Raw genomic sequence first — 27,191 nt, forward strand, 5'->3', positions numbered from 1 at the left:
GTTTAATGTCTACTTTGCCTCAATAATAAACCATTACAATACATGGAATTTCCATATCCCTAGTTTCATTCTCCAAGTTTGGAACATCCTGTATTAAACTTTAAATTATTGTACTTGAGAAAACACAAAACATGCACAGCATATCTTGGCCATACTGTGTTTCTTTAGTTGATCAACAGAAAAGTGCAAACAATGTCATATAATTCACTTCACTTACTGAGGTACCAGCAGTCATGGAGTAAAAGTGATTTCCTAACTAATATTTCACCCCAAAATAAAATAAATAAATTGCTAGTGACACTTTTAGGGTCTTTTAGTATGTATATTTAAATGCATTTATATGGAATTTCTTTAAACTCTAGAAAGAGTGCAAAGAAAAGCAACGACGATGATTAGGGGACTGGATGCTAAAACATATGAAGAATGGTTATAGGAACTGGGGATGGCTAGTATAGTGAAGAGAAGGAGACATGATAGCAGTGTTCCAATATTTGAAGGGCTGTCACAGAGAGGAGTGGGTCAACCGATTTTCCAAAGCACCTGAAGATCAGACAAGGAATAATGGATGGAAAAGTATCAAGAATAGATTCAACCTAGAAATAAGGATAAATTTTCTGACAGTGAGAACAATCAACCAGTGGAACAGCTTGCATCCAGAAGTTGTGGAGCTTCTTCACTGGAAACTTTCAAGAACTTACTGGACTACCATCTGATGTAGGGTCTTCTATTTGGGTGGGGGTTGTACTAGATGACCTACAAGGTCCCTTCCAATTCTGCTACTCTGTTCTGTGCTGTTCTGTTCTGAATGTATTAAAGAGATAAATTGTTCTGATGGGAAACTCTTTCCAATACTGTATGTTCCAGCCGTGGATGGATTGGGGGAGGGTGACACAAGCTTTCAACAGTGCCTACAGAAAGAGAAAAACCACTTGCATGACAAGGCTTAAGGTCTGATGAAACAGAGGGCCAAGGTGAAGGAGTAGTGGGATTCCTGCCAATAAGATAATGGAATGGGCTTGAATCAGAAAACAATCTGATGGTGCCACTACATGGATCACATGCTTGTCATCATCAAAAGAAGTTCTGCTGTGTAGTATGATCAGATTTTCTTTGTTCTCCTGGCATCGAGAAGATATCAGCACTGAGAAAGTTTTGAGAAGATTTTCTATTTTAACAAACTCAGAGAGAGCCTAAGAAAAATTTCATGGATAAAAATCCTACAGGGGAAAACAAGTTTCAAGAAGAATGGGAAACGCTGAAAAATATGATCATAAAAGCCCAGTCCAATACAATATCACTGAAAAAGAAAACAAGAAATCCAAGAAGGAATCAGCATGGCTCCACAAAGATCTCTCTGATAAATTGAAATGCAAAAAGGACAAGTACAAAAAAAGAGGGACACAAAACTAAGGCAGATAGCCTGAATCTGCAAGAATGAAGTCAGGAAAGCAAGGCGCCGAATGAAAAGGGCTTGCAACAAAAGTCAAAGATAATTTTTAAAAAAGTTTCTTTCAAGATATAAATAACAAGAAAAAAAGTCAAGGAAGTAACAAGCAGTAGAGAGAAAGTAGAGCTGTTTAACTCATTTGTTGCATCAGTCTTCATACAAAAAGAAATTATAGCCCAACCTACCAAACACATGTAAAAACCAGACTAGAAATAAAAATTAAAATAAGCAAGAAATTGTAAGAGAACACGTATGATCTTGATGAATTTAAATCACCAGGATCTGATGGATTACATCCCAGAGTTCTGAAAGAGCTGTCAGATGTTATCTCCGAATCATTGTACCATATCTTTAAAAAAATTGGAGCACTGGGGATTTGGAAAACAGCTGATATGGGTACCATCTTCAAAAAAGGGGGAAAAACAGAGCCAGGAAACTACAGACTAATCAGCGTAGTATCAATATCTGGGAAGATACTGGGGGAAAAACCAGATCTGTGAACATCTACAAACAAATGAAGATACAACTTGTAGCCAGCACAGGTTTGTTAAAAACAGATCATGCCAAACCAATCTTATTTCATTCTTTGAAGTAGACTATAACCTATTTCTTAGTAAACTACAAAAAATGTGTGATACCAGATATCCACCAGATGGATTTGTATCTGACAAACTATACTCAATGAGTAGTCCTTAATGATACTATGTCTACATGGAAGGAAGCAAGCAGTGGGCTACCACAAGATTCAGGGTATCATAAGACTGGCCCAGTACTCTTCAATATCTTCATAAATGTCTTAGATGAGGGAGTAGAAGAGGAACTTATCAAATCTGCAGATGACACTAAGCTAGCATGAATAGCCAACACCCCAGAATACAAGCTCAGAATCCAAAAAGTTTTTAACAGACTTGAATAATGGGCCCTATCCAACAATATGAAATTTAATGTGTAGAAAAGCAAGGTTTTACACCTAAGCAGGAAAAACTAAAGATGCATGAACAGATACACATGAAACCTGGCTCAAAAATAGTATATCAAAGTTCCGATTGATGAACCCAACCAAAGTAAGCACGGCCGAGACTATCCAATCTCTTAATGCAAATCCACAATATCCACAAATGCCAATTCCTCCCTATCCTAAGCCAATGCCTGGTTTATGAACCTCTTCATGGTCCAGAAGACTAAAAGGCTGAAACCTTCCAGACATTAGGTGCTAAGCTATTCCAAAGGGCCAGGGCAGCTACAGAGAACACGTCCTTGAGGTTTCACTAGACCAGTGATGGCGAAGCTATGGCACGCGTGCCACAGGTGGCACACGGAGCCATTTGTCATGGCACGCGAGACGCTGCACTGTCAGCTGGCCAGCACGCATGTACGCACATGCTGGCCAGCTGAGTTCACCCTTTTTAAAAGCCATTTTTCGCCCTCCCCAGGCTCCAGAGCCTTTATAGGAGCCTGGGGAGGGTGAAAAGAGCCTCCCCCACCCCCCCGAAGGCCCTCCGGAGGCTTCATGAGCTTCCATGAACCCTCCGGAGCGCAAAAAAACGGCCTTACGGGAAAACGGAAGTTCAGAAACAGACTTCCGGTTTGCTCGGAGGGTCATTTTGACTGCTCTGGAGGCTTCAGGGAAGCGTCCTGAAGGTCCCCCAAGCCTCTGGAGGGCTTCCAGGCGAATGGGGGAGGCTGTTTTCGCCCTCCCCAGGCTCCTATAAAGCCTCTGGAGCCTGGGGAGGGCGAAAAAAGCATGCAAAAAATGAGCGGTCGCGCTTGTAGTGCGCACATGCACACTGGGGGGTCACGCATTACATTATGGGTGCGGCACGCCCACACACTACCCCCCTGTGCTCCCCCCACTTATGGCACGTGAGCCAAAAAAGGTTCGCCATCACTGCACTAGACTGACTTTTAAGGAAGGGGACCTTGGAAATGCCCACCATGTCCAATGGAAAGATGGGATGGGCACATACCCTAGGGAGGGGCAGTCTCACAAATTAGCAGGTCATATGTCCTTCAGGGATTTAAAGGTGACAATCAGCACCTTAAATCGCTCCTAGAAAGAAACTGAAACACAGTGCAGCTCACATAATAGCAACGTAACATAGGCAAGCCAGGGGCATTCTGGATCAGGGATTCTCCAGAGGTACTCATTACATTCTGGATCATTCATTTCTTATAGAGTATGTTATAGTCATTCAGTTCAGTAATGAGCCCAGTTAATATTAGATATTGCCAGAAGCAAGCTGATGGGATAGTACACCTCTCATTGATGATATTTGTTTATTTAGAAACTATCTCACTCCATAGGTCTTTGATAATATAAAAATGTTATAAGAACAATAAGAAATCTCTAAGCAATAATAGACAATAATGATGTGAATCTTCTCTGTCTCCTTCATCATTAAATGTCTTTTAGAAAAGCCAGGTTTGAACTGTTCTCCAGATGGCTGTGGGGAAGCATTTTTGCTTCCAATTTAGGCAATGTGCTACCAAGAATACTTGTCTCTGTATCCATATACATTGCACCTCTGATATAACAATTTATTTATAGGTTCATATTACTTACCACACAGCCTTGTGCCACTGAGTAAATTAAGATCACAATAAAAATACACAAAATGGTTCTAATTTGTATTGTCAGGCACCCCGGAAAACACTGAAAGACAAAACCAATATATATTCATTTGGAAAATGATTATCCACATTATTATTGTGAAATCACAGTTGTCAATTCTTTAGCTGATATTGGCCTTTATATACATCAAGTTCTTCCCCAAAATCTAGGATGTTATAATGTGGCAGTGTGATATGTGTACGAACCTAAGCAGAGTGCCTTTTTAATTGGCAGATGGAAATAATGTCAATTTGCAGATTTTTAAAGTGCAATCCAATATTTTTAGTATGGCACCCAATGTGCCAATCACCACTGGGATCACCATGGCTGGTTTATGCCATAATTTCCAAGTTCAATTTTCAAATTTTTCGTGCTAGGTAATCTTTTCCAACTCTTATTCTTCTTGAAAGATGTCATAAAATTAGTAATGTCCTGATTCATTTCCTTCAACCCACAAAAAGGGAAAATATTTTATTTCTTATGGTCATAAAACGTAACTCGGTTGTGTTCTCAGATCATGTTTCAATTATATTAACATTTGACTTCAAAGAAAGTTCAGTCAGTTAAAGATGGGTGATATTTTAATACTTCTTTGTCACGGGTTATTAATGCTTCTGATTATATTTATTACATCGTATTAAACAACAAAAATGATAATTTTGTGAATATAATCAAGATTTTATCAATCCATAGGTTGTATGGAATGCATATAAAGTTTATATATTATGTGGATGTTCCTACCTCATGAAAAATTGTACCAATTACAAACACATGCAATTTTGATTGAAGAATGTTTACTAGCATCCACAAGGAATCACATGCAACAGACTTATAATGCATTCTAAGTCAACCTTAGTCCAGATGTATTAAAAATTATACAATGACCTAATATTGTCATATGCTGAAAAATACATTTCAATTGTTGAAATTAATTGTCTAAAGTAAGTTATTAGATATTGATTTCTGCCTAACTTTGTTAAATAGATTGCAATTTATTATTTTCAACCAACAGCAAGATGAACCACAAAATAGCTATGGTTGCTAAATGGATTATCTTAATAAAATAAATAAACTCTTCAAAATTTATATTTTTCACGCAACAATTTGCCCACTATGAATAAGCAACAGGAAGGGTAAAACTTTGAGTATGCTGGTAATAAAGTCACAAGTAAGCTGTTTCCTTTTTTTTTAAGTTTTAGCCTCATAGTCAAGCCAATTCTTTTCTGCTCCACTTGTTACTGGAAAGAAAGTTCTCTGTCTGAGTGTTTATAGCTAACCACTTCGCAACATAGGTATTGTCTTCCATGCGTTTGCCACCAGAGGCTTTCTCTGCCTTCTGTTTGATTGGGTAAAAACTGTTAAGGAGTACTCAAATTTCAACTGCTTTGTAAGGGATATGGGACTCTCTCTTGAGGTTTTTCAAAATCTTTCTTGAGTTTTATTCCAGATATTATCTACTTCTCCACATGATTTCCCCAAGTCTTTTCATTTTGTTTTCTTTTCTATATTATTGCTCCTAGCAATAATGATGTTAATAATGCAAACTGAGCATTATAACTCCAGAATCAATACATTAACACAAAACGTAAGTAGAGTTAGGGTAAATTAAATTAATTCATAACAAACTCGGTTTCACAGCCGAAAACTCTAAGCATTTATCATTTATTTACTGGAATGTGATGCAGTCATTATTTCTCTGTGTATCAGAACTGGTACAATTTTTATTTTCATCAATGAAAAATAGATTTAATAAAAGGGTTTTTAAAAGGAAGTGAAATATAAGATTCCTAAAAGCCCTAAATAACATTAGGTATTATACATTAAAACAGCTATCTGATACTGACATGAAATACAGAAGAAATAAAATCAAGACTAGGATAATTGATACATATATTTCTTTTACAGAAGAACTTTCACAACATTTCAGGTCACTTACTTGTACTCGAGTGACATGTAGATACATGATGCATGCCACCAGGAAGCACATGCAAAATACTAAGAGAACAAGGACTATGATACTCCTAGGGGGAAAAACATATTAAAACTAAGTCATTGCCCACAAATAAAAGCAAATTCTTAACATTACTAGAATCTATCTAAATATCAAAGATTTTTCTTTCTCAATACATATATTCCTTCATATTGCATTCTAAATTATTCTTTCTCTGTTGTTCATTTTCAGTGGAATTACTTTTTCTTATATAATTAGTAGAATAATGGTTCTTTGAAAAAATGTAAAACAGGACCTCTGTGAATGAAGTTTCTATGATTGTTTTTAAGAATAATGTGGTCCAACCAAATGAGTCTCTTCTCATTTGTTAATGACAATGATGATGGTTTTTAATACCGTTGTTGACTTTACATGATTGTAAAAATTATTCTGCTATATTTTATTAAATATATTGCTACGCAATTTGGTTCAGAATATTTTCTCTTGTTTTCCTCCTCTAAAACCTAGGTGTATCTTATAGTCAGGTGCGTCTTATAGTCCAAAATATGTTAATGTATTTATAGAAAACAGAGAATGTAGTTAAGTAATAGCACTTAGACTTATATACCACTTCTTAGTGCTTTACAGGCCTCTCTATGCAGCTTAGAGTCAGCATATTGCCCCCTACAATCTGGGTCCTCATTTTATTGACCTCAGAAGATTGAGTCATCTGTGAGGATCCAATTCCTGGTAGCGAGTTGAATTAGTCTGAAAAACTGCATTCTAATCACTGTGCCACCCCGGCTCCTAGCACCATGTGGGTGAAGTCCTAAATGGGTCCTAAAGGACTGAATTGTTATATCTCCTTCCCACATGAAGATATGTTAGGGGCATGCTTTCATTGGTTTCATTACTGGCCTACCACATGTCAAGGGCTCAAGTACTGTTCTAGTGATAGTTTATCTCCTTTCTAAAATGGCTTATTTCATTCTCTATCACAGATTCTCTTAATTCTGCTACTCAAACAGCTTATTTATTTTCTTAAAATAACACATTATCTAATTTGCTCATTCCTGATAGAGGGTTTGTCAATTATTGAAGAAAAATAATATTAATTATAGCTGGGGATTATCCAGTTTTTTTGAGATTTCCACATGGTGGAAGATCTTATAGAGTTGAAACAAAGGAGGAGATGATGGAGAAATTAAGGGAGCTCAGAATCATCAATAAAGAAGAGTTCATGGAGCAAATCCAGAAAGTGAATGAGATGTCAAAATTTTCAAGAAGGGAGATGGAGAAGCAGAAAGAAAATCTACAGGAGAAAGGGAGGCTGGATGAAGCAACTCTACAAGTTCGCCGTAGAGACAGTATATAAATATTTGTAATAGCTATATTAAGGGATGTGTGTTACAACATATATTTGGGTGTAGAAATAGGGTAAAGATGGTTAAGGGAGATGGAGTGGACGACCGAAGTCCATGTATGGTTGGGTCCTCTTCTCTCCCGTGGAGGCCTTATGCGGCAGAGAGGAGGAAGATCTCCTGAAGAAGGGAAGAGGGTTATTATATAGGTCTTTAGCTTGTTTACATTTTGGGATAATATGTATACTGTGTAGTTTTAGTTTTGTAAATTTTATGTTAGAGGATATATGAAGACCAAAGGGAGTATGTAATATGAGGAATAGATAGGGAAATAAGGTAGCTACATGGAATGTACATGACTTGGGGAGAGGAATATAAATGAGCAAGAATTGAAAAAATCAATTAACAAAGAGAAAATAGATATTGTATTTTTACAAGAAACACATCAAAAGAAAATAGGGGCAAATGAACTTAAGTTATACTGGACTGATGTATATGAAAAGGAATTTGGTACATCAAAAGCAAGAGGAGTAGCAATCATTGTAACTAAAAGATGTGAATATATAGACCCGAATACAACAAAACCAGCATACCTACACCCGTGAAAATCTACTTGGTACATAGATGGAGAAAAATACTGTGGCAGGTAAAACATCCCTAACACTCCTGGGTGTGTGTGTGTGTTCTGTTAAGATGCAGCCTGTTGTGCTGTTCTGCCTTACTGGCTTCTACTGTACAGCACAGTGGAGTTGCCATGCTAATGGCTTCACAATACTCCACTTTGGTAAGGGGGGGAATCCAAAATTAGAAATTACATTTGATCCAGACATTTCCCCCCTATAAATAAATACCTACACAACCCCGGGTTATCAGCTAGTTTATGCTAAAAGCCATCAAAAGGGATGATATGGGAAGATTATAATTCAAGGCTTGATTTATGAGGTTACCTTAGCAAACTTGTATGCATTTAATATAAATCAAAAAAAGTTTTATAATAGGGTATACAAAGAAATGGAAGATTATGTCATAATGGCAGGTGATTATAATTTGGTTATGGAAAGCAGAATTGACAAATCTATCAAAAGCTGAAATAAAGTATGATAATACAGATTTAAGAAAATTTATTAGTAGAAATAGATTGAAAGATGTTTGGAGAAAATTACATGGTAATCAAAAGAGTTATACATTTTTTCTGGTAGACATAAACATTTTACAAGAATAGATTATACATTTGTAACTCTGGAAATATTATGTAAAATAATAAAAGCAGAGATAAAAATAATTAAAACATCTGATCATGCACTGGTAACTATAGATATGGAAACAGATTGTGATTATAAACAGACAAGTAGATGGAGAATAGATTTGAGATTTTAGAATAAATGGAAAGGAATTAAAAGAAATATGGACTATAAATGAAGAGGGGGGGAGGTGTAATATGGGATGCGATGAAATCAGTAGTGAGAGGTTTAGGGATAAAATACTCTTATAATATAAAAAAAAATATTTTGTGCAAAATATTGAGATAGAACAGGCTCAAAGAAATCTAATATATTTAAACAGGGAATTTTATGAAAATAATAATAAAAATTCTAGAATGTTGGCTAGAGCCACATAAGTTAAAAAGGCAAAAAGCCTGATTGGAGTAATAAAGAATTATAAGGGGAAAGATGTAACTGTCAGCGGTTCCTTTAAGAATCTCTGGCCTGCCAAGCTCTCTCTCTATTTCTTTATTAGGCTGTTTCATTAGTGGGGAATTGGGAGGGGGAATAATAAGGAGTAGAATTGTAGAATGTGTTGTTGTCAAAATAGAACATTCCTTTCTAGAAACCCAAGGACATCTTTTGTCTCCGCACCTCTGCAGCTGACCGGAACTAGATGGGTGGAGATGCCAGCGTGGCAGAGGAAGTTTGGACTATGTGATTAACTTGTGGGTGTGGGGACAAGATCACGAATTTTCAACTGGGTGGAAACCCCAGGAAGTTTAGATTCGGGTTTGCAACAGATGTACCATCATGTCTCTATTAATATATTGGAACTTTTTGAAGATATTTGCCTTGAACTCTGATTTAGTTTTGGATGATATTTGAACGCTGACATTAACCCGAATCTTCCTTAAAATTACTTCATCAGCTATCCCAAATCGGGAAGCTGTTAGGGGTACTGAATCCCAGTTCTGATCCAACCCTGGGCAGTACAAAAATTCAGTGAAGATGGAGGAAGAAAAGAATGTAGCAGAGAAGGGCGAACATGACGGATCACTTGTATTTGTCGATACCATCTATGCACCTTCTAAAGAGGCAATCGAGGCTGCAGAAACTAAAGAAAGGGAGTTGCGGCAGGGGGGCCAGCAAAAGGAACCAATTCCTAGACCTCCCTCACAGACAGAATTAGATCTGCGAGATGAAGCCTTGGGATTTATGACATTTAAGGAATGCTTGCTAGAAGGAGAGAGGGGCGCCAGGAGAACTCCAACAGACAACTGGGGGATGACCAGAAGATCTGATGAATGGAAATCCCAGCCACCCTCATGCAGTCATTCTCTGATAGGCCTCCCAGACCAATTCAGATGGCTAAATGTGAGTGGAATCAACCCCCCCTTCACTCAGGGCCACCTAAGTGGAACCTGGCCCAGCCTACATTCTCCTTCCCTAGCAGAGAATTTGCTACACAATGGAGTGGAGATCTTGGCTCCTTCCACACAGCGACCAGCGCGTCAAACCAACCCCCTGCTGCTGGAGTAAAGCCAACACCAGTCACATCAGCACCCCTCCCTCCTGGAGTGCAGGCAGACCCTCCACCGAATTGGGGAATTCAATCCAGCCAGCAGAAAGGGACCTGGGACGCATTCCCCTCTCCCCAGCTGCCAATGGATGGCCTGCAGTCCGTGAATCAAGCACCCCCAGGGTGGGTTCATGGATGGGCTCAATACCAATGGATGCCTGCCCCTTCTCAACAGATGGCGCCATTCCAGATAACTGCCCCTGGGCAGAGCCAGGGACTGGGACCACCACTGGGTCCAGCCACTCCAGCAGTGCCTCAACAGGCTTTTGCCCAACTGATGGGTGTGGCTCAACAAGGGGGCTTACCACCCCAAGCAGCTGACCAACGGGCTGCCCCAGTTCAACCACCAGCGCCCACACCCCCATGGTTTCAAGCAACACTTGACGGGACCCCAGATAAGCTGGCTTACTTCCTGAATCGAGTATGGGCATACATTGATCAAGTAGGCTCACAAAACCCGTCTGATAGAGAGCTGATCCAAGAAATAGCCGAGGGGATGAATGAAGGGGAGGCTGCACATTGGATAGCGGAGCTCCATGAGGGGGCGGCTCCTGAGCTAGATGATGTAACTGGGTTCATCCAACAGATATGTTAGGGATGTAACCCTAGGCTTGGCTTGGCAATGTATATAAGCTATGATTACTTTACTGTTACTTTAAATGATTAAGAGATGTAATTGGTTTGTTACCTCAAGCAGCTATAAGAGGAAGCCAGAATGACTGTTAGCTCTCTGTTTTGTTAGACGCTGGTCGGTGTATACTGAGGTATTGTGGTTTGCTACTGTTAGCTATATTTTGTGTGTTAGACTGACTATTTAGATAACTGAATTACTGAACCGTGTATGACTTGGACTGTTAACAGGACTCTGAATACCTCTATATTTCTACATAGTAAACTACTATATTTTTATACTATTCAGTGTCTCTGAATGCTGGTTTGTGCGTGTTATTCCATATCACTCTCATTATGCTTCTCTGCATACTCGCTCTTTTAACGGGGAGCTTAATTACTTAACACTGGTTATGGGCCCAGTGTACCCTGTGTACCCAGAGTGTTCCAGATGTAGCTAAAAAGAAAAAGTTGGTGTTGGTACACAATATCGTATACAGATAGCTGTTTAGTTTACAAGTGTTTACTATTATGGAGAAGATGGCACACGCACCATCAGCAAATTTATCACTGATAACCCGGTTGGATGGAACAAACTATGTTTCCTGGTCAATGAAGTGCAGCTTACTCCTGCGTGCTGAGGGATTGTGGGATGCTGTACAGAATCCACCGGACGTGACACCAAACCTCCAGGGATCCAACAATCCCAAAGATTTACTCGGATTTAGCAGAAGTGTTCAGTGAGAAAGATGGTAACTATCTTCCACTTCACCGCCCCACAGATTGCACAATAGACTTCAAACCTGGGGCTACCTTACTGAAGCCAAAAATGTACTCCATGACTGCCAAAGAAATGGTTGAATTAAGGAAGTACATCGACACCAATCTGAAATGGGGTTTTATTGAACCAGCAAAGTCAAAAGTAGCAGCTCCAGTGCTCTTCAGAGAAAAGAAAGATGGCCGGGTTCATCTCTCTGTGGATCTGCGAGCCTTGAATGCGGTATGCGAAAAGAACACCTATCCCCTCCCTCTCATTAAAGATATGTTGAACCATTTGGCTAAAGGCAAGATCTTCACCAAGCTGGACTTGAGAGAGGCATATTACCGCATACAGATCAGAAAAGGGAATGAATGGAAGACTACTTTTAACACCCCCCCTTGGCAGTTTCCAGTACAAAATCATGCCTTTTGGGCTACAAGGAGCACCCACAGTCTTCATGCAGTACATAAATGAGGTGCTGCATGAGCACCTGTACCACGGAGTACTCGTTTATCTTGATGACATCTTGATCTTCTCTGAGACCCTAGAAGAACACATGATGCTGGTACGGCAAGTCATGAAAAAACTTCTAGCTGCTAAGCTATATGCAAAGTTGTCAAAGTGTGAGTTCCACAAGACCTCGCTAGATTGCCTGGGTTATTGTATCTCAAACGTGGGGGCAGAAATGGATCCAGGAAAAGTGAAAGCAGTGTTAGACTGGAAACTGCCAAGTACTCACAGACAACTACAAAGCTTTCTTGGATTTGCCAACTTCTATAGGCAGTTCATCCTGACTTTTGCTAAAATTGCCCACCCATTGACAGAGCTATTAAAAATGGGTCCTTCCCCAACAAAACCAAAACCAAACCAACTCCTAAAGTAGACAATGGACTGTCAAAAAGCCTTTGAAAAATTAAAACAGCTCTTTGCCCAAGAGCCCATATTGCAGCGCACTCCGACCCCGAACGACCATTCATAACCCAGACAGATGCCAGTGATGTAGCAATACCTCCAGTGCTACTGCAAAAGAATAAAGAGGGCCACCTCTTGCCATTTATTTACATCTCAAAGAAACTCACCACTACTGAAAGGAGTGGGCCATTTGGGAGAAAGTGGCATTCGCGATCACATGGAGCATGCTCACCTGGAGACATCTCCTGGAAGGAGGGGATATACTGTTCAAGGTCTGGACTGATCATAAAAACCTCAAAGCTCTCAAAGCCCATCGAAAATTATCCCCCAAACAAGTCCACTGGGCACAATACTTCCAAAGGTTCAAATTCGAAATTAAACACATCCCAGCAGGAAAGAACTTGTTGGTGGATGCTTTGTCAAGGAAACCGCAGTACGACAGTTGTTCACCCCATCATTTCTTCCTCCCACCAACCGGTGGCCCAGGTCACCACCTGAAGCCAGGATAAGCTGACGACCGAGCTGAAAGCAGCGCTTCCAGTTTGCTCGGACGGGCGTTTTAAGGGAAGAGGCTGTCCCGCTGGTGAGGAAAGAGGTTGTGAGCTGGAAATGGCGATGTTTGTGACAGCCTTTTGGAGCGTTTTGGAACGTTTTGCAGAGAGCGACAGGAAGGAAGAAGGTGAGAACGGCTGGAAGGAGGAATGTGAGGTTGGAAGGAAAGAGACTGGTGAATGGGTGAACCGAGAGGATTGGAAGGAGCGAGCTGGTGAGCTGAGAGGTTGGAAGGAGAGAAGGAGAGACTGGAAGGAAAGCGAGGAAAATGGAGAGAGAGGAAAAAGAAGGAGTTGGAAAGACACTGGAAGGTGAGAGGCTGGCTTCAACAGCAGCCGCTGAAAGAGCTGTCATGGATGCCAGTAACATCACTAGGACATTGGGACTATTTGGATTATACCCTAGACCATCTCTCCTCCACCCAGACCACCATTTGGTCATCTAAGAACTCTTCCCCCCACCTTTTTTTTCTATGACTGACCATTTACCATCTATAACATTTTGACGCCATCGTGTTTTTTTAAGATTCTAAGATTAAGATTATTTATTTGAGGTTTGACCTGCTCTGCCTGCGGGAGACCCCCCTCTCGCAGGCATGGCCCTTGACGCTTGCAAGGGCCCGCCTTGATGACGGGTTTATAGACCCCGAGAGGTGGAAGAAACGGAGGCTCAGGGGGGTTTTAGTTAAATGTTTTTTAAAATCTTTTAGGGGTTTAGGGGTTGGGGGGGTGGGTGGGTCAGATCAGGAGCGATGACAGAGCCAGGTCACCAGGTGGGGTCACGAGCAGAAGGAGCGGAGAGGAGGAGGGGGGAGAGGATATCATTCCTATACAGGGCTCTTTGATTCCAACAGTCGTAGGGAGGGGCAGATACGAGGACAGGTTAACAACTCGCAGTCGGTTGGGAGACCGTGGGTGCTGGTTACACCCGGTCGCTTGTACCAACCCCCGCATTCTAGGTGGTCAGGATCTGCAGGCCCAGGGCCTGAGGCTGTTGTTATGCAATGCGAGGTCCGTTGTCAATAAGGCCCCCCTCATTCATGATCTAATTTTGGAGGGGGAGCCAGACCTCGCGGGAATAACGGAAACCTGGTTGGGCCACGAGGGAGGTTTACCCCTCGTGGAAATGTGCCCACCAGGTTACCAAGCATTTCACCAGCCCCGGGCCCGGGGAAGGGGCGGTGGGGTAGCAGTGATTATCTGGGAGGACTTAGAGCTGAGGGAGTCCACTGTGCCACAGACGTCCGGATGTGAATCCCTTGTTGTGCTACCCCTCGCTGCGGGGAGGCGGAACCGGAAAACACTAGATGTTTCCGCCCCAGGCGCCTGATGGAACCAGATAGGTTCCAGACGGAGCTTGGGCCACCTCCTGCAGCCCTGACCCGCCCTCGGGTAGAGGACCTGGTGGCTGCGTGGAATAATGCGACTACCGGGGCCTTGAACCGGGTGGCGCCTTTGCGGCCTCTCCGGCGACAACGATCCACCCTGGCTCCTTGGTTTACCGAGGAGCTAAGGGTGATGAAGCGCCACAAGAGATGCCTAGAGAGTCGTTGGAGATCCTCCCGATCCGAATTTGACCGAGCACAGGTACGAGCCCATTTAAGGACGTACCTAGTGGCATTGAGAACGGCCAAACGTCAATATTGTGCTGCTCTCATTGCATCCGCAGAGAACCGCCCTGCCGCCCTATTTCGGGTGTCCCGCTCCCTTCTGTTTCAGAGGCCGCGGGAGGCCCCTTTACAGGGTAGGGCAGAGGAATTTGGGAAATATCTGCAGGATAAAGTCGCTCAAATCCGGAAGGATTGGGTCCCCTTCAGTGGCCCAGTCGAGACACCAGTGGCAAGTCTTGAGAAACCTTTTTGGGAGGAGTTTGACTTGGTTGTCATCGAGGATTTGGACAGATTGCGTGGACGACTGCGACCTACCACATGTTTACTGGACCCGTGTCCCTCCTGGCTTGTACTGGCATCCGGGGAGGTTACACGCGACTGGCTCCTGGGCCTAGTGAATGCTTCGTTGGGTGAGGGGTCTCTTCTGGCCGCCTTGAAAGAGGCGGTGGTGAGATCCTTGCTCAAGAAGCCTTCCCTGACCCTACGGAGCTGGCCAATTATCGTCCTGTCTCCAACCTTCCCTTTTTGGCGAAGGTTGTAGAGAGTGTGGTGGCTTCTCAGTTCCCACGACATCTGGAGGAGAATGATTATCTAGACCCGCGCCAGTCCGGCTTTCGCCCCGGGCACAGTACAGAGACAGCCTTGGTCGCGTTGGTAGATGATCTCTGGAGGGCCAGAGATAGGGGTTGTTCCTCTATCCTGGTCCTATTAGACCTCTCGGCGGCTTTTGATACCATCGACCATGGTATCCTGCTCCACCGACTGGAGGGGTTGGGGGTCCGGGGCACCGTTTTGCGGTGGTTCGGCTCCTACCTCTCTGGCCGGACGCAACGTGTGTTGGCAGGGGAGCAGAGGTCGACCCTAAGCCCCCTTACTTGTGGGGTGCCACAGGGGTCGGTCCTCTCGCCACTCCTGTTCAACACATACATGAAGCCGCTGGGTGAGATCATCCGTGGTTTCGGGGTGGGATATCATCTGTACGCTGATGATACTCAGCTGTACATTTCCACCCCGAACCACCCCAACGAGGCCGTCGAAGTGATGTCCCGGTGTGTGGAAGCCGTATGGGTCTGGATGGATGACAACCGACTCAAGCTCAACCCTTCCAAGACGGAGTGGCTGTGGGTTCCGGCCCCCCGGTTCAACCAGTTAATCCCATCTCTGGCCATTGGGGGTATTCAACTCGCCCCCGTGGAGCGGGCGCGCAATTTGGGCATCCTCCTGGATGCCAGGCTGTCCATGGATGACCATGTGACAGCCGTGGCCAGGGGAGCGTTCCACCAGGTTCGCCTGGTGCGCCAACTGCGCCCCCTATTGGACCGGGATGCCCTACGCACAGTCACCCATACGCTGGTGACGTCTCGCCTGGACTACTGTAACGCTCTCTACATGGGGTTTCCCTTGAAATGCACTCGGAGACTGCAGTTGGTCCAGAATGCGGCCGCGCGGGTGATTATGGGGAGTACTAAGTATGTGACATGTGACACCTCTCCTGCGCGAGCTGCACTGGCTTCCTGTGGTCTATCGGGTGCGTTTCAAGGTCTTGATTGCGATCTTTAAAGCGCTCCATGGCTCAGGACCTAGTTACCTGCGGGATCGTATTCTGCTCCATACATCCCTACAACCCATCCACTCGCACAGAGAGGGAGCTCTCCAGGTGCCGTCCACCAGACAGTGCCATGGGGCGGCGCCTAGGAGCAGAGCCTTCTCTGTGGCGGGCCCAGCCCTGTGGAATCACCTTCCCCCGGATATTAGGACCACTACTGACCTCCGCTCCTTCCATGTAAAGCTCAAGACCCACCTATTCCAAATAGCCGGCCTGGCTCAATCATAACTTCATAACGCTCCTGATGGGTTTTTTAATTCAGTAATTTTATTTAATGGGATTTTAAATTGTGTTTTTTAATTGTCTTTCACTTATGAGTCTACCTCCTCCATGCACATGTATATGTCTTTGTTCTTTATGTATGTATGTGTGTCTTTATCTGTATTTTATCTGTTTTGATTGTACGCCGCCCCGAGTCCTTCGGGAGAGGGTTGCGGCTAATCAAATAAAGTTATTATTATTATTATTATTAAGCGTTCTGAAGGCTTCAGGGAAGCCTCTGGATGATCCCTGAAGCCTCTGGAGGGCCTCCGGGGGGCGGGGGGCTCTTTTCGCCCTCCCCAGGCTCCTATAAAGCCTCTGGAGCCTGGGGAGGGCGAAAAAACCATGTAAAATGGGGGGGAGTGGCTGTAGTGCACGCATGTGCACTGGGGGGGTCGCACATTGCATTATGGGTGCGGCACGCCTGCATACGACACCCCTGCGCTCCCCCCACTTCTGGCACACGAGCCAAAAAAGGTTCGCCATCGCTGTTCTGGGAGCTCAAAGGGGAGGACCACTAAAATATAAGGATAAAGAAATAACCATTCTTAAACAGATCCCAAAGAAAGTAAGAGATAAGAGGAGGAAATATTCCTTCTTAGCAAAAAAATTATACAATAATGGGGTCTGGTTTAGGTGGCTGTTACTAGAAGGCATGTTGATTTTCTGGGAGGGTAGTAGAATTAGAATCAACACAGTGGTGGAAGTGGAGGCTTTCACTAAAAAACACAGTGCTCTCTTAGGCAAAATGGGGGATGTTACACAAGAAACAAGGGAGGGAGGGGCTGAGGCTCTGCTAGTGGACGGGGGGAGGATACGACAACTAGAAGACTCAGATCACAAAAGTGATTTGAAACATTATTGCAATTGTTGTTACAATGTACCTTTATGGAAGTGATACAAAACAAAATGATTGAAATATACTAATGATTTAGTGTTAAACTCAAAACTGCTAATACTTATGCAAATCTTGATATTTTTCCATTCTTGTTTGTAAAAGTTGCGAGACTTGGGGGGGGACTTGGGGGACAAAGAGAATAAACCTACTCAATAATATATGTTGTTTTGGAGGGGATAAAGGCACAATTGGAATATATTGTATATCTTTTAGTTGTTATAGAAGAAGATTTATAAGGAAAAAAACCATGGTCTCTTGGGGAGGGGAGTGCACTGTAATATTAATTTTCCCCCTTTTATATTTAGATGCATATGTATTATGTTTGTATTATTTGTATTTAAAATACAAATATTTTTTAAAAAATCCTGATAGAGGCAGGAAATTCAGAGCATGTGTATGGAAAGGTGTATTTCACTTATTAGATATAAAACTCCACCAGTCCTATGATTAACACTCATGTCAAATAGAGGAACAGTGAATAAACACCTTCTCAGAGCACTGTTAGAATAGAATAGAATAGAATAGAATAGAATAGAATAACAGAATTGGACGGGTCTTGGGAGGTCTTCTAGTACAACCTCCTACGTAGGCAGGAAACCCTACATCACTTCAGACAAATAATTATCCAACATCTTCTTGAAAACTTCCAGTGTTGGATCATTCACAACTTCTGGAGGCAAGTTGTTCCACTGATTAATTGTTCTGTCAGGAAATTTCTCCTCAGTTCTAAGTTGCTTCTCTCCTTGATTAGTTTCCATGCATTGCTTATTGTTCTATCCTCAAGTGCTTTGGAGAATAGTTTGACTCCCTCTTCTTTGTGGCAACCCCTGAAATATTGGAATACTGCTATCATGTCTCCCCTAGTCCTTCTTTTCATTAAACTAGACACACCCAGTTCCTGCAACCATTCTTCATATGTTTTAGCTTCCATTCCCCTAATCATCTTTGTTGCTCTTCTCTGCACTCTTTCTAGAGTCTCCACATCCTCATTGCTATTGTACACATATATTTTGCTTATAACAGCTTCAGAATATCTACAGTTCTCTATAGTCAAATAGATCTTGGTCGTTCCCTATTCCAAAGACTTCCATTTTTTTCAAAAACATCAAGTTGGATGGCACTGCAGGAGGAATTGTATTCTGCCAAACATCCTAGCTGTCAAGGCTCTGACAGATGCTCTAATTAAGTATTAATTAAGTATTTTGCCAAATAGTTAGGAACCCCACTCAACCCACCTCTTTGCTGTTGAAGAGTTAAAATTTTAGATTTTTCTATTCCAGATCTGCTATATTCTATAATTTTCCCTCTGGTCCATTGATTAGGGGGCGCAGTCCTCACTTCTGATTGGTTACCTGTTTGACAGCCGGTATATATAAAGAGCTGTCAAACAGGGCTCAGCTGTTGCCAGTTAGCTGAGATGCGCGAATTGCTGCGTTTGGAAACTTGTTAGCATTAAAAATGTTAGCCTTTTGAAGTCCTGGCTCACCTCCATTTGTCTGCCCGTGTTCTCCCAGTTAGAACATCGGCGACGAGGATGGGATGTTGAGGCGGAGCCCAGGCAGAGCTGATAAAAGTCACTAATCATAGAGCTGAGTCATGAGAGCTGAAGTCCCTCAGAGGAATCACTCGACGAGAGGTCGAGCATAGTCACAAAGCCTATGAGGACTGCCGTCTGATTATTTGACGGAGCAAACAAGTTACCTCAGAATGGCTTCAATGAATATGCTAGCAGTTTTTAATGGGGCTGCAGAAACCCGGGACTCATATATTTCCCAGTTTGAATAATTTATAGATTTATCTAAATTTCCCAGTTTGAATGATTACACCGATCTATCTGAGCAATGGAAAAAGTCATGTTTTCTAAATTTGTGTGGCACGGAGATGTTTAATATTGCGGGCATGCTAGTGGCTCCTCAGTCCATACACACTGTATCATGGGATGTCTTAATGGTGAAACTAAGGAATCATTATGCTCCAACACCATCCCACACAACACATCGGCATACCTTTTATAGGAGAAGCCAGCGTGAGGGAGAAACAATTAATGAGTATGTGGCTGTGTTACAAGCCACTGCTCTACATTGTAATTTCAGAGATTTAGATGATGTCCTTATGGACCAAATTGTCAGTGGTGTAAGAGATCTCCACTTACAGCGCCACCTCCTGGCCAAACCAGGCCAGAGCAATGGAACTGTGAAAACGATCGACAGAGGAAATTCAAAGATTTTCCAAGCCTTAAGTAGCGGGAAAACCTCTTGACCTGCATCATGAACATATCAGCAATGAAGAGATGGCTACTGAGGATGATGAGATCCACTGGTTAAAAGCAGAGCAGGCCAGAGGTCGGCAGGGTAAGCCCCCAATTACATCCAGTAATTGCCCTGGGTGCGGAGGTAAACATGATAGAGTGGAGTGCCGTTTTAAAAACACAATCTGCCTCCGCTGCGGGAAACATAGTCATTTAAGCAAGGTCTGTAGAGCAGCTGCACCTTGCACTGATGCTTTAGAGGGCACCTCACCCAGCAATAGTCAGTATGACAGGAAACCATCCAAATTTGTTAAGGGGGCTACATTCAGGAAAAGGGAATCCTGTTTCACTGTCAATGAGGGCAGGGAAGAGACTGAAGTTGATCAGATTACCCATAGCCCTAGGGGAAAAAAATTATAACAGTAAAATTGGAGAGGCAGTCCTGCCCTATAGAGGTAAACACAGGATCAGCTTTCTCCATAATTTCTTGGACGACTGCTAAAAGACGCATGCCCAATTTGATTCAGACAAGGTTGAAACCATGCTGTTAAATCTAAGGGATTTCCAGGGAAATCCCATTCCGGTTTTAGGTAAGTATTTTTGTAGGGTACAGTTTAAACAATTTTGCAGGAAGTTACCTTTGATTGTAGTCAAAGGACCATGACCAAGGCTATTAGGGCTGGAATGGTTCGAAGCCCTGGGTTTGAGAGTAACGGGAATTGACCAGATAGAATGTATTCCATATCAAGACATGTTGATTAAGGAGTTCCCAGAAGTTTTCAGAGAAGGTTTGGGGAGATACACTGGCACCCCAATTTCATTTAATTTAGATCCGCAGGTTCCTCCACAGTGTCTTAAGCCACGCAGGGTACCTTTTGTGTTAAAGCCTAAAGTTGACACGGAAATAGATAAATTGCTGGCTCAAGGGGTGCTAGAACCTATTGATCACACCCATTGGGAAACACCTATTGTGACCCTGATTAAGAGTGATGGGTCTGTGCGCATATGTGCTGATTTTAAATGCACTTTGAACAGGGTGTTGCAACAGAGCGCATACCCTGTACCCATGGTGCAGCAACTGCTGCATTCTCTGGGGCAGGGGACAATATTTGCTAAATTAGACCTAGCCCAGGCATATCAGCAGTTGCCTGTAGATGAGGCAACTGCTGAAAGCCCAGACTATAGTCACATATAGGGGCGCATTCAAGTGCAACCGACTTCAGTTTGGAGTCAGTGTGGCTCCTGGACATTTTCAAAATCTCATGGAAAGGCTATTGCAGAGCATACCATGTGTCGTCCCTTATTTCAACGACATCCTGGTCTTGGCACGTTCCCTAGCCAATCTACTGACCCACCTCCGTACCATACTTCGCCAGTTCCGAGATGTTGGTTTGAAGCTAAAGACAACCAAATGCCAGATCGCGGTGCCTCAGGTCGAATTTCTGGGATTTTTGATAGACGCAAAGGGAATCCATCCTACCCCTGACAAGGTGCAAGCTATATGACAAGCTCCAATGACAACCACTAAAGCTGAGTTACAAGCTTTTCTAGGACTTTTAAACTTTTACAATATTTCCTACTGCATAAGGCATCGCTGGTAGAGCCCCTACACCGTTTACTAGATAGGTCAGCAAAGTGGGCGTGGGGAAAGCAAGAAGCCATGGCTTTTCAAACTGTTAAAAACTTCCTCATGTCTAGAAGTGTTCTCCTGCAATACGATGCGTCTCTACCTTTAGTGCTGGCGTGTGATGCATCCCCTTATGGGGTCGGCGCAGTCCTAAGTCACCCCCAACCATCAGGACTAGAGGCTCCGGTTGCATTTTTCTCTCGCACTCTTTCGTCACCAGAAAGGAACTATAGCCAACTCAATCGTGAAGCATTGGCTATAGTGGCGGGAGTGAAACGTTTTCACACCTATCTTTACGGCCGTCATTTCCACTTAGTGACTGACCATAAACCGCTATTAGGCATCATTGCAAAATGCAGTCACGAGGAGCGCGCAAAGTCCAGCAGAGGCAGGAAGGTTCTCGTTGTTCCCCAGTCGCTTTTGAGGACTGTGGAGTGCGAGCCGGCGGAGCACGCTCAGGAAGGCGGGGAATGGGATCACGTGTGCTGGAGGCTGAGGCAGCCTGAGCCTCCAGCACTTGTGGTCCCATTCCCCGCCTTCCTGATGACGTCACCAGCCTCACCAGCCATAAACCTCACCGCACGTCACTGATTACTTCCAGAATTCTTTTCACATTACTTATTAAACTAAGATAGGATAAGGTTACAGAAGTTGCATTGCTTTCCATTTAGAATACAGTTCATGTCCCCACCCCAGCATATTTTCAATCTTTTGTTAATACTCCTTATGTGAATTTGTAAGACTATCAATTTTATTATTAAAGGAGGAATATCAAGACAAGTTATCTTGGGTCCAAAACTACATATAAAAATAAGATTGGATAACAATTCCTGAGTATCTCACAAAAAGAGAGTTATATGAAATAAGTGATAGATACTTAAGATTTTTATTTTTAAGAAATAAAAATAATAGGAGACAACTAAGAGAAGTTAAATATCTTCTTGAGTACATTGGTCATATGAAAGAAAAAGAAAAGCGAATTGTTATATCAACTTTCCTTGTTCTGCAACAAGAAAGAATTGTGCAGATATCTCCTGCAACAATTCTACAATACTCTTTCCAAGAATGTATGCTTTCCATAGTGGTTAGACCCTCCCTTTTGTGGAATTTACTTGGGTAACTGCATTTTCACAAATTGACATAGCTGTAAAAATAGCTTACAGTTCTCCCAAGGGGAGTCTTTGATGCTACTTATTTATATTATCTATTTCCTTCCTTCATTCTGCCAATCATCCATTTTTTTCCGGATGGCTTTAATCAGGAATTTATTAACTGTATATAAATCATATTTGATTTTATAGTGCAATTCTTTTCCATATACACTAGACAAAATATAAACTATGTACAGTACTTTGCTTCCTTACTTTCTGGTTTATTTTTCTGGAATAAATTAGTTTCATAAAGCATTAACTTAATTTCTTTTAGAAAGCCCTTAGCAGAGTGTGGAAGCATTTATTTCAAACTGAGGTAAGTCATTAATCACTCTTTCTGTCAGAAAGAAGCCATAATCTGCTTTTATATTTCAATAGAAAGAAATAGATAAAATAAATAATACTACTCTTTTAAACAAAGAAAGAAAAAAATACCCTATGGATGAAAATGTACTAACTCTCCCCTGAAACAAATATTTAAAAAACTTCTATGAGCTATTTTTTACCCTAAAGAAAAGAATCCCTGATCTCAGACTGAATTAGGACACCATATTGTTGTATTGGAAGGGGAAAAGGTAAATAAGGCATTATGGTACACAATTTATATATAATCTGTTTACCCTTCGATTTTCTTTACACTGATTTTATGATGCACTGAATCCTTGGCTCTTAAATTTCCATTAGCATTAGAAAAGCCATGAATGCAGATATTGCTCTGTTAAACTTTCCTAGCTCCAAGATGAAAGTAGGACCAAAAGCAAATTTGCTTCTTATTATGCACGAATGTAAAAATGTCTTTGTTTTATTACTTCCTACAAGATTTGTTTTTCCACAAGCAATCCATTGCACTAGTTTTGTTCCCATTAACTTCAGTTAAAGAGCAATGGAAAATTTTCAAAGCTAAAAGACATTAATTGAGGGTTTTTTAGTATGTTGGATAGAATTTAAGAATTAGACACTTTTAATTAATACAAAGCACATTCAAAATACTTATATACCAATATAAATGCACTTGGCATTTAAGTTATTGGAAACAAAATGACTTACTGTGGTATTATTAAAAGATAGACAAGGCCAAATAAGGCAGCTAGAATCAGTGACAAGACTACAGCACTGGTGAAATATTCATCTTGAAGTTGGTGATACTGTGAATGAAAGAGGGGAAGGAGAGAGATGGATTTAGTTAGCCATTTGCTTTGCATTTTGTGATTCCAAAGACAATTGTGTTAAAAATGAAGTACAGAAAGTGATTTAAAATCCTGAACTTTGCCAGTTACATATTTCTTTTTAAATATTTAGAGTTAGCCTAGATTTGGAAAAATAAGTCTTTACATCACTCCTTAACTTGGAATCAGGAAAAGAAGGGGGTGAATCCCAGATAAATGTGTGCTATTCTTGAAAATATGTTGTATGCTATTCAGAAAACAGCAAAGGCAAGCAGTAGCCTCTTTACACCTCAGACTGGGAAGGAAAGGTAGAATGCCATCTCTGCAGTTATCTCAGTTATCTCAAAAGTGCTGTAACATAGCAGCCTCCATTTCCACTCAAAACTCACATGACTTTTTAAATTTTTCATTATATTGGAAGTATTAATATTTTATTAACTATCATTAATAAACTTCCTTTAGGAGCAGACTTTTCTAACTACAGTTACCCACACTGATTTCAGAGAGCTTCCACAAAGCTAGGATTTATACATTTTTAAATAGGTTGGATTATTATACTTCATTCAAACCTACAGAAAAAGATAGAGAGATACTCAATGGAGAAGACAAATTCGTTTCTGAGACTAGGGGAAAAAGTTCAGCATGAAGAGGATTTCTTGCATTTACAAGTAAGTTTTCTAGTTTCTTAATGAAGTCATGAAAAATATTGACATCCTTTCCCCAGAAGAAAATATTTTTTCTTGGTGAAACTGTTTATCTAGGATGAAGTCAACCCTACTTTATCACAAGCTGTGTTTTTGCTTATCACTGCAATTTGTTTGTTAAACATTGTTTCTTACAAAATACACAAATACTATATAATTAATCTTGAATCAAAGCCAGTCCCAACAAACAATATCATAACTTAGTGGCAGTAGCTAGTAAAAACAAAAACAATTAAACAGTTGTAGGGGAAACTGCCAAATATTAACTGAATAAAGAAAAAAAAGAGTACACATTTGTTACGTGTTGGTCTTCTACAGATAAAAATTTTGAAATCTGAAGTGCTAATATGAACAAAGCTCTGCTCCCAGTTTCCTTCAAAAATTTTTTTTTGCAAAATAGGATAGTTTTGATCTAAAATTATGAAATGATTACAATATCCTGATAATTTAAGGGAGAAATTAGGGTTCTACAGTCAGGCAAAACAACAACTATCTGATATTGCAAAGCTACATTTTACTTGCTTTAACCTTACATATAAAGTGTGAAGGAAGAGGATCCAGAGATTACAAACATAAATATCCCTTTCACTCATTGCTCTAATGTCAAGGCAAGATTTACTATCTTACCTAACTTGGAACATTATCACAATCAATTAAAACTACAGTGATGAAATAATAATTCTGTGATGAATGAAGCCAATTCTTTCCTGAAAGATTTCTTCATTTTTGTTTCTTTCAGCTGAAGAATGCTGTGTAAAATATCTCAAGAAGCTCAGGTTTGGAAGGCTAAATCTTGCATTTACAAAAAGATGCAACCACATTTGAAGTATATACAGGAAGGAAAGATACTTCAAACATAGAAAGAACCTACTGAAGGAATGTCAAAATGTTATGAAGACAAAGAATTACCAATTTTATTATTAAACAAGGATTACAATCTCTTTGCTTCAGTTTTGGCAGAAAGACTAAAGAAGATTTTATAAATATATTCATGAAGACCAATCTGGCTTTCTGCCAAAAAGACAATTAAGGGATAATGTGAGAACTGTTTTGAATATTATTGAATATGTACAATATCATAATGAGAAACAGCCACCTCTAATATTCTTAGATGCAGACAAGGCAGTTGACGATATAAATTGGGCTTTTATGTTTAAAGTGCTGGAAGAAGTGGACTTTGGAGAAAACTTTATTCAAGGGGTCAAAGTTGCTTACATGTCAGAGCAAGCAAAAATTCTTATCAATGGTGATTTAACTAATTCATGTGAAATTCAAAAGGATACAGGTATAAGTATCAAAAAAAAAAGTTTATAAATTAAGGGCATTTGCTGATGATTTGGTTATATTCCTGTAGGACTCAAAAAGCAATATAGAATATTTAATGAGGAAAATAAATGTGTTTGAGGCTATAGCAGGTTTTAAAATAAACAAACAGAAAACAACAATGCTGACTGCTGATATGTCCTCTCAGGACTGTGATATATTGGCTAAAATGATTTTAGACTCAGGAAAAAGATGTAATATTTGGGGGCTATGTTGATAAACATAAACATAAAACTGTTTCAAAATAATTATGTGCCTCTCTGGAATGATATTAAAAAGGACTTACTAAGATGGGACAAATTTCATTTATCAGTTTTGGGTAAAATTTCTATAATTAAGATGAATGTCTTACCAAAAATGCTTTGACTGTTTCAGACATCACCATTACTTACCACTAATATTCCATTTAAATAATGGCAGAGGTATACTTCCAAGTTTATATGGCAAGGAAAAAACCCAAGAATTAGACATAAACTATTGCAAGATGCTAAGGAAAGAGGGAGTTTGAGTTTACCAGATTTGAAACTTGTTATTTGGTCTGGCTAAAGGAGTGGGTAAAGCTCCAGAATAAGAGGCTACTTGATTTAGAAGGTTATGAACTAAGGTTTGAATGGCACAGTTATTTATTGTATGATGAAGTTAAAGTAAATGTTGATTTTAACAAGCACTTTGTTAGACATGCCATTTTAAGAATTATAAATGTAAAACAAAGTTTCTACAAAGATGCCTCTTTGGGTGTCCCCCCAGGAAGCCTTATGGTAAAATAATATATTTTAATTTTGGTGATCCTACGCTCAAGTCTAAGGAAGAGTTAGAATCATAATGACATGTCTGCCATCAGTTTACATATTTACAATTGAATAGAAGATTTAAATTAGATAAAAAGCGTTATAGGTTTGATTTTGTTAAAAATGAATTAGAAATCTTACTGTGTGGTAGCGATGAACATATTATTGCTAAGGTTCTTGAAGTGCTATTGAAATTAAATTTGGAAAGTGAATATGTAAAGCATTGTATGATTAGTGGGCAAGAAATTTTGGATATAATGTTATCCTTGAACAATGGGAGAATATGTGGATGAAAGTTTTAAATTTACATTAAATTACAATTTAAAAGAAAATTTCTATGATGTATTGCTGATATTTAACATCAGACAAGCTATCCAGAATGTATAAAGGTATTTCAATTTAATGTTAGAAATGTAAATGTAAAGAGGAGACCTTTTATCATTTATGAGGGACATGTGTTAAAGCAAAGAAACTTTGGAGTAAATTTCATATTCTAATATAGAAAATTCTTAAAGTGAATATAAAGATAAAACTTTTGGGTTTAATGGAAAAAGACTTTGAAAAAAGAATTGGCACTGATGTATATCTTATATATGTTGATGGCAGCAAACTACTTTATGCAAAAAAAAAAAAAAAAAGGAAGGACATTTCGATCCACACAATCTATCTAACATGAAAAAAACCACCCATAAGTATTTCTGTTTCTATTTGGAACTACTTGAACTTAGTTCTTGAGGTGGAAAAAAATGAAGCTTTGAATTTGGATTTTACTGATTAGATAAGCTTTTGTTATAGAAATAGCTAGTTTATACTCCTATATAAAAGTAAAAAGTTGCGGTTTGAT

At 40.7% G+C, this 27,191-nt stretch overlaps 1 protein-coding gene across 1 annotated transcript in view; it reads right to left on the reverse strand.

The window, feature by feature from the left end:
• Window positions 1-27,191, reverse strand: part of ADCY1 (adenylate cyclase 1) — a 216,805-nt gene that overhangs the window by 20,703 nt on the left and 168,911 nt on the right. Inside the window, exons 10-12 of the mRNA XM_081932154.1 lie at window positions 23,414-23,511; window positions 5,995-6,079; window positions 4,011-4,100 (exon numbers count right to left, since the gene is read on the reverse strand). Coding sequence (XP_081788280.1) covers window positions 4,011-4,100; window positions 5,995-6,079; window positions 23,414-23,511 — 273 coding nt within the window. The remainder of the gene's footprint in view (window positions 1-4,010; window positions 4,101-5,994; window positions 6,080-23,413; window positions 23,512-27,191) is intronic.

Source organism: Natrix helvetica, assembly GCF_964273705.1.
Source record: "Natrix helvetica genome assembly, chromosome: Z".
In the NCBI taxonomy this organism is placed as follows: Eukaryota; Metazoa; Chordata; class Lepidosauria; order Squamata; family Natricidae; genus Natrix; species Natrix helvetica.